The 8900-nt window shown below is 38.4% G+C and overlaps 1 protein-coding gene across 6 annotated transcripts in view; it reads right to left on the bottom strand.

Annotated features, from left to right (window-relative positions):
* Window positions 1-320: 320 nt before the first annotated feature.
* The window catches only part of LOC125457317 (uncharacterized protein CXorf38-like), a 32688-nt gene continuing 24108 nt past the window's right edge, over window positions 321-8900 (bottom strand). For all 6 annotated transcript variants that reach the window (XM_048541384.1, XM_048541388.1, XM_048541386.1 and 3 more), the window contains 3 exons: window positions 5387-5560; window positions 3935-4106; window positions 321-699 (listed from right to left, as the gene is read on the bottom strand). In XM_048541384.1, the coding sequence (XP_048397341.1) occupies window positions 674-699; window positions 3935-4106; window positions 5387-5560 (372 nt within the window). In that variant the 3' untranslated portion in view covers window positions 321-673. The remainder of the gene's footprint in view (window positions 700-3934; window positions 4107-5386; window positions 5561-8900) is intronic.

Raw genomic sequence — 8900 nt, 5'->3', positions numbered from 1 at the left:
CACAAGTCCTACACAATCTCGTTCCAACATTTTTGCTATTACACATTTATACTTGCCCACAACTCTTTCTGCTAACATAGGGAATTTGTAAATGTCACTGTGGCTCAAAATAGTTGATTTGACAATAATACAAGTTATCCCTGAGATGGATGCCCTTCTTGGTAATTTGTTCATCTTTCCTAACTCCTAATATGATAGTATTTAATCAAGCTTCTGATGAAAAAAGTCCTTTAAAATAATCTAAAGCACAGCATCTGATAAATTATTATCCAATATCATACAATATAGCATAACAATTAAACTCAAGTTATTAATTCCAATTGTATAAAAAGAAAAGGTTTTATTGATAAGAGATTAAACCAAACTATTATCCTCACTATATACATGTTTGACAAATGCATTTTACAGACTGGTCCTTGAGAACAATGAAATCTCTATCTAATTTCTCACTTCTGATGCAATAACCCAATAATTATTCTCCATTAATATCCTCAGTCCACACGAGGACCAAGTGTGGCTTGGTAACTGTTTAATAATGACAAGCAGTAGTACTCTTCGTTCTAGGACCAGCAATGAACCATTGTGTAGAATCACAGTTTGTCTTCTGACTCCATCAGCAGAGAGGCAACATTGTTTCCACATACAAATCCACATGCAATTAGTGATACAAGCATCAGCATCTCGATGATGTCTTTATACCTGTAAATCAAACAATGTATTGAAATTAATTCTCAAACTTTCATCATTCTCCAATAAACACATTAACTTAATGCCACCTTGTGTCTTTACATTTCTTTCTCCTCTTGTGAATTGGTAAAAAGCATACAGATAGGCTTGCTTGTCAACAATAGGAAAAGGGCCCCTCTGTTTCGGTTCAAACACATGATGGCTGTAGTTTAATACCATAACATTCTCAGTAACTTCATATTCAACCCGGTGAACCATTTTACCAAATCATTTCTTCACCTGAATTTGTGGTTTTTCAAACCTTTGGGCTACATCACGATAAGTGAAAAATACAAACCAAAGAACTGCAGATGCTGGAAATCAGAAACAAAATCAGAAATTGTTGTAAAAACTTAGCAGGTGCTGCATCATCGGTGGAGAGAAAACAGAGTTCAGAACCGAAGACGGGTCCCTGGACTTGAAATGTTATCTCTGCTTTCTCTCCACAGATACTACCAGACTGGTTGAGTTGATCCAGCAATTTCTGATTTTGGTCATGATCAGTGACTTGGCTTGGCCAATTATGTTATTCAGCAATATATGTCCAATATTCCCTGCACCAATGCTTTTTCTGTAAAAGGTAATGTCCTTTTACAGATTTCATGATCTAATTATTACTTGACAGTGGGACACTCCTGCATTAGAGTGTGTGGTAGAACATAGAGCCATTATATGCACTGAAAGCATGGTTGTCATTAGTTTGCACAAAACATTTTGAACAGAATTTCCAAAGTCCTATTTCTACTTACCAAGCACATGTTGACCATAGTTTCTAGAAATATAGATACAATATTTGTGTAATTCTCAGGACTTTTGTAATGCTATCTTAGCTAAGGCCAGAATGGGGGGGGGGTGATGTTCTAGCGGTAGTATCGTTAACCTATTAATCCACAGACAAGGTTCAAGTCCCACCATGGCAGATTGTGGAAATTAAATCCAAACAAATATGGAATTAGAAGTTTAATGATGACCATGAAACAATTACAGATTGTTAGGGAAAAAACCATCTGGTTCACTAATGCCCTTTAGGACAGGATATCTATTGTCCTTATCCGGTCTAGCCTGCATTTGATTCCAGACCCACTGCAATGTGGTTGACTCTTAATTGCCCTCTAGGTAATTATTAATTAATGAGAAAGTAAATTCTTGCTGACCCAGGCAATCTTGTGAGTGAATGAACAAAAAGCACATCTAGAGAAGTTCCAGGGCTGCCTACTAGAGTTGCTGCTTTTATTGCTGTATCATTCACAGGGCTTCTATATGAAAGTTTACCCCCTGCCATGTTATCTAGCTTTTCTTTATATAATGTACCACAAGAACTACCTGGAAGTGAGCTCATAAAGGAGTCAATACTGACTTCAGTGTTGTATCTGAAATGAACACCTTGGCCTAAGGGTGCAGCTAGTTCTATGCAAGTCTTCAGTACTGCTGCTGAGATGTTGTTAGGGTCCTTAGCTTTTATTGCAGACAACACCTTCAGCAATTTCTTGATCACATGGAGTGAATTGAATATGTTGAATACTTGAATCCGTGATTTTGAGAATCTCAGGAGAAGCCGAGACGGATCACTCACTCTTGCTTCTGGCTGAAAGAGTAGCAGCTCATTCTGGAAACATTCAGTAAAGGTTTAGAGGGATATGGGCCAAATACTGGCGAATCAGACTAGATTAACTTAGGATATCTGGTAGGCATGGACAAGTTGGACCGAAGAGTCAATTTCCATGCTGTACAGCTCCATGACTCTCACAGTTGACACATGGCTCACAGCCAGTAGCAGGTGGATCCTTCGCTGCAATGAGATTCTGGCCAATGTCTTTAAGCAATTGATTTACAATGCAATAGACTGTTCAACGATTACTGCATATGGTTTTGCTGGATTAAGACATAGCCTTCCTTTCCAAACCTGATTCTCAGCACAATTTATTAAGAAAAGCTCAGGACCCTTTATATTCTTATTTCTCATGGATACGGTCATTGATAGTTAATAAGTACGTGACAATGTGTAACTGGGAACGAAGGTCAGAATGAATGCATTTCCTTCAAAACAATATATGGCAACTTGTTTGCCAACCCCTTTGTCCGAGATTCCATTTCTTATCTTTTTATTGCTTCGGCTAACTGTCTGTCAATACAGCCTTAAAACTAAGACCCAAATCTTCAACATTCCGTAATTTTAGCAAACATTTAAACTGTCAAGTGTAAATGTTAAGCATGACGTTCATGATGTTATGGGTGTAAATGTAATTTCTGATTTGAGTAGAGCCATCTTTTCTGAGATAAAGTCTCCTTTGTTGACCATTATCCAGCAGTCATCAGAGAAAAGTAGTAGACAGGTACTGCAGGTCATAAAAGAAGGCAGATTGAATTTTGTTGTTTATTACTAAAGCAATAGAGTGTAAAAGCAGAGAAGTGCTGGTTCAACGGTACATGAATTAGTGAGACTGCACTCCGTGTACTTAATTGTGTTTAATTTTGGTCCCCTTACTTGAGAAGGAATGTAGTTGCATTGGAGGCAGTTCAGACGGGGTTGACGAGATTGTTTCAGAGATAGAGGTGTTTGTCTTATGAATAGACTTTGAGCAGTTTAGATCTGTATTCTCTGGAGTTCAGAAGAATGAGAGCAAATCTAATCGAGGTTTATAAGCTGCTGAAAGGAATTGACAAAGTAGATGTAGAAAAGATGTCTTCTCTTGTGGGGTAATCCAGAAAGAGAAATCATAGTCTAAGGTAACAGGTAGCAGATTTAAAACAGAGATGGGGAGAAATTAATTCTGTCAAAAGGTTGTGAATCTGTGGAATTCACCAGCCCAGAGAGCGAAAGATGCTAGGATATCATGCAAATTTAAGGAGAAGACAGACAGATTCTTAATTGGTAATGGGTTAAAGGGTTATGGGGAATGGGCAAGAAAGTGGAGTTGAGGGTAAAATGAGATCAGCCATGGTCATATCAAATGGCAGAGCACGCTCAAGGGGCTAGATTGTCTACTCCTGTTCCGAGTTCTTATGTTTTAATCTGGATGCACAAGTATATCAGCATGGATCATCCTCTCCTGTTTTGCCATCCAGAGTTGAGATGTCTGCCAACCGATACTGTTCAGATGTTTACATGTATCCTATATTCTGTACAGAAACCATTTTTTAAAATCACTTTGAACTAAAGAACAAAAGAATGAATAAAATAAACATTATTTGTCTTTGCCATTATTACCTTCATTTTCCTCCAGATTCCACTTCACTGAATCTTGATCTTTCACAGTCTGTACACCATTTTTCCACCTTCTCTCAACATCATACAACTGTTCAACCTCTTCGTGAAGCACATTTTTAAGTTCTTTGTTTTGCTTCAAAAATTCTTTGAATGTATTCAAACGGTTTAAATGCTTTAATAGGACAAAGTAATGAATTAATAATGCAGGAATGTAAACAGGAAACAGAAACTAAATATATGTAACTTCTGAAACACCTAAATATTATCCAACAGCAGCATCAAGGAAAGCCTGATTATAAGCTGATGCACTAACACCTGTTAAGTAAAATCATATTACATCAAAAGTGAGAACGTTCACTGATCATTCCACATTACTCGCCACTATGTGTGACTCCTCAAATACTGAACCAGTCTGTATCCATGTGCAGCAAAACCTGGCCACTCTTCAGATTTGGGCTGTCATGCAACATTTACCATTTATGACACACAAGCATCAAGCAATAATCACTTCCAACAACAGAGAATCTAACCACTGTCCGTTGACATTCAAAGGCATTACCATGGCTGAATCCCACACTTAACATCCTGGGTATTGCTATTCACCAGCAATATGAGTACTGTGGCAACACAGGAATATGAGCAGGAGTAGGCCATTCAGCCCATCATACCCACGCCACCATTCTAGATCATTTAGCTGATCATTTTGCCAATACCAATAGCCCCACACCCCTTAATTGGTCATTGGTCTCAGACTTGAACAACTCGTTGTACAGCCCTCTGGGGCAAAGAATTCCAAAGATTCACCACCCTCTGAGTGAAGAAATTTCTCACCTCAGTCTCAAATGGTATACCCACTGTCCTGAGTTTACATCCACTGCTTTGAGAGCCACCAGCCAGGGGAAACATCTTACCTATACTGTTACACCCTGCAAGAATTCTGTCAGCTTTAATGAGACCACCAGTCATTCTTTGAAACTGTGAAGTGGTTTCCTTGTTCTCTCCTCATAAAACAATCCTGCCACCCCAGGGATTAATCTGGTGAGTCTCCACCCAGTACTGATCTAGGCACAGGAAATGACAATGGCAAACCCAGTACTGTCAACACTGCAAAGTTCTCCTAACTAACATCTGGGGTCCAGTGCATCTTAGAAGGACAAGGCAGTAAATGTATGGGAGTACCACCACCCACAATCACCCTTCCATGTCACATTCCATTCTGAGTTAGAAAGATAACACAATTTCTTCATCGTCAAAATCCTCAAATTCCCAACCAGTTGTTCAAGGAAGCACCTCACTACCATCTTCTCAAGAGCAATTTGGGATGGGAATTAAATGCTGGCCTAGCCATCAACCCCACATCACATGGAAGAATAAATAATAAAATAACTTTATGGTTAATAATTTGATGCTAGTGGGATCATTTCTTTAAAATCGTAAACTTGATTATCATACTTGCGCGTCCAAACCCTCTTGTTCTTCCACTGTGAAATGCAACTCCTGCATCCATTCTCTAAGTAGTTCTAATTCAGCATTTGAGATCTCTCCAGCATCTATCTCATCTGTAAAGTTCACTGCATCCACTGCATCAGTTTCTGTTAGCTGCACTTGCCAGTCCGATGAAGCAATCTATTGATCCAAAAAGAGAATCTGTCTCAAATTATACATTAAATTTTACATTACTGTTATGAAGGCTTCATATTTAATGTGTTTGAGTACTTGAGTTTTGAAGTAGTAGGGAAATACTGATTTATTTCAAGTTCTTGGATGTCTGGATTGTTTTATTTTAAAGCAGTCAATGCAACGGCACATTGGAAATTTTAAGAAGAATTTCTGAGAAAGTACACAACTAATTACTAATTAATGAGGCTAACTGCTTGGTCTCATCTGCTTGGATGCTATAATGCTTCCTTGTTTTGTTATCATTATGGATAGGTCTACTGAGGGCAAGGCTGTCCAACTCACCTCTCTGCATTTTTGTAACATTGGTCATGCACCCACTGTGAAATCTGATTATACTCCTGAAGAACATCTGGAAAGTTTTTTGATGTTGTGGTTTCCTGACTAAGCTGTATCTACCAAGACCCAAAAGACAAGACCCAAGATGTCTAGTGTCAGAATGATAGATTGAAAGCCATCCGAACATTCCACACTTCATATTTGCTCTATCCAAAACAATCCGTTATTGGCTTCGTTTTTTTACTCGCAGCATGAATCTCTACAGATAGCAATTTATTTCTTCCCCTTTACGTGGTATATTGAGGTGTGTTAACCAGTTTTGCAACTTTGTTGAATAATTCTGTTTCATAATAAATCAATAATTTTAAGCCCCATAAAGAAACCTGACTGATAAATTTTTTTCTCAGTCTTATATGGAGAAAGCATATAACCAGACAATTGGAAACTGGGTAAGTAATTAACTTTATGTTGTGATTTGTGGAGTAATGGGGTTAGAAAGGAACAGAGCACTCTTCCCATCTGGGCTACATATTGTTCATATTTAATCTCTAATGTTAGTTATTACTGTAGTTGTATATGTAGGTCATAGATTGCACAAAGAGATCTAAAATCACATTTTTTGGAGATTTTCTTAGACAAGTTACTCATGTTTATATAATCTATCCCCATAAATGAATCCTTTAAGCCTCAGTGTCATTCTGGTAAATTTGTGCTGCACCCCATCTAAGACAAATATATCCAGTCAAACACAGATGCTCAGTGTCGTTATTGTGGATGTTTATAGAACAACCCATAATGATCTATATCCAATATTTACCTTTCCCATTGTGCATTTTATCGGTGGCTGTAGATTACAGGTAATACTGGATGGCAAATGTCTGATTTTTGCAAATCCAATTGGCTACCGTTCATCATAATGACTGATTAAATGGTTAGCATTGACCGTAAACTTGTTCCTTCACTTCTGATATTTCCTCCCTCTCCTTACCATCCACCTTCTCTGTGCCTATATCTTGTTTTCCTCGGTTTCAATTTCAGTCAGAGGTCACATTTAATCTATATGCATTAACAGCTACTCTGGGTCTGTACCCAACCTGCTTCACAACCATTATCACTTCCTCATAAACAAATCTGAAACAAAAAGAGAGCGCAGGAGAAACACAGCAGGTCCAGCAGCTTCTGTGGCGAGTTTAATTTAGATAAGTATGAGGTGTTGCATTTTGGTAAGGTAAACCCGGGCAGGACATATACAGTTAGCCATAGCAGCCTGGGGAGTGTTGCTGAACAAAGAGACCTTGAAGGTGAGGTCACAGGATAGCGAAGAAGGCACTGCACTTTGCCCTTATTCATCAGAACGTTGCGTACAGGAGCTGGGATGTCATGTTGCGGGTGTACAAGGCATTGGTGAGGCCCAAAACCAAAGTTGCTGGAGAAGCTCAGCAGGTCTGGCAGCTTCTGAGAAGGGAAAAAACACAGTTAACGTTTCGGGTCTGGTGACCCTTCCTCAGTTCTTTCGGTTTTTATGTCAGTGAGGCCACTTTTAGAATATTACATACAATTCTGCTTACCTTTCTAAATGAAGGGTGTTGTTAAACTTGAGATGGTGTGGAAAAGACTTAGAAGGATGTTGCCTTGGCTGGCGGGTTTAAACTATAGGGAGAGACTGAATAGGCTGGGCTTTTTTCCCTGGAAAATCGGAGGCTGAGGGTGACCTTGTGTAGCCCTTTGTCATAATGGGCTTGGATAGGGTGAATGGCCAAGGTCTTTTTCATAGGGTAGGGGAGTCCAAAACTCGGGAGCGTAAGTTTAATGTGAGGGGGAAAGATTTAAAAAGGCCCTGAGGGGTAACTTTTTCACGCAGAGGGTGGTGCATGTATGAAATGAGCTGCCAGAGGAAGTGATGGAGATGGCTACAATTACAACATTTAAAAGGCAACTGGATGGGTATCTGAACTGGAAGGGTTTAGAGGGATATGGACTAGAAGCTGGCAAATGGGGCTAGGTCAGATTGGGATGTCTGGTTGGCACTGACAAATTGAACTGAAGAGTCTGTTTCTGTGCTGTATGACTTAATGAGAGAAAAACAGAGTTTATATTTTGAGTGTAGTGAGCCTTCATTAGATCTTTCATCAGTTCCTTTGTCTTTTGTTTAATGACATCTTTGATTTCCAATTCCTTCCAACCTTTCCTTGACCTACACTTCTGTTCCACTTGCTACACCACCTCTCAGCAGCATAAAACTCATGAATTTCAGTTCTGAAGCGTCATTGGATTTAAAATGTTAATTCTGTTTCTCTCCACAGACATTGCTAGATCACCAATTTATTCATTTGCACTTCTTACATGCACATCTTTATATTTATAGGATTTCTAAATCAAATGAAATATACTTAGAATTGATATGTTTAATATGTATATTATTTTATATTAATCATGGTTTATTTAATTTGATAGTTTACATATAGTAACTATACATTTCCACATATAGTATAATTCTACATATAGTTTACAAATGGAAAATAAACCATAAAAATCATGCATGTTTCTTACGTGCACCTCTTTCTAATTATTTTGAAATCAAAGCCAGCGGCAGGGGTTAAATGCATAAAATTATTTAACTGCAAGAAGCATATTTATTTCACCAGCATCAACAAATTTAGTTTACTGCAGAGGTTTGCAGAGGCAACAATATATCTATCTACCCATAATACAGTTATACAGTTACATCACGAGAGCATTGCATTGGATGATTTACTCATTCCTAATCCAAGGACAATGCTAATTAAAAAGAGATCAACTTTGCTTTTTTAAAAAGTGCCTGTAATAGAAACATAACTAGGAGGAGGAGTAGGCGATTCGTTCCTTTGAGTCATTTTACCATTCAATAGGATTGTGACTAATCCTCGATCTCAAGGCCCCATTTCTGCTTTCCCCCGTTCCCCCAGTGCCTTTAAAATTTGGAAATGTGTCTATCTCTTTCTTGAATATATTAAGTGGCTTGGCCTCCACA

Source organism: Stegostoma tigrinum, chromosome 12, assembly GCF_030684315.1.
Source record: "Stegostoma tigrinum isolate sSteTig4 chromosome 12, sSteTig4.hap1, whole genome shotgun sequence".
Taxonomy (NCBI): domain Eukaryota; kingdom Metazoa; phylum Chordata; class Chondrichthyes; order Orectolobiformes; family Stegostomatidae; genus Stegostoma; species Stegostoma tigrinum.
This window is presented reverse-complemented; position numbering and strand designations above follow the sequence as displayed.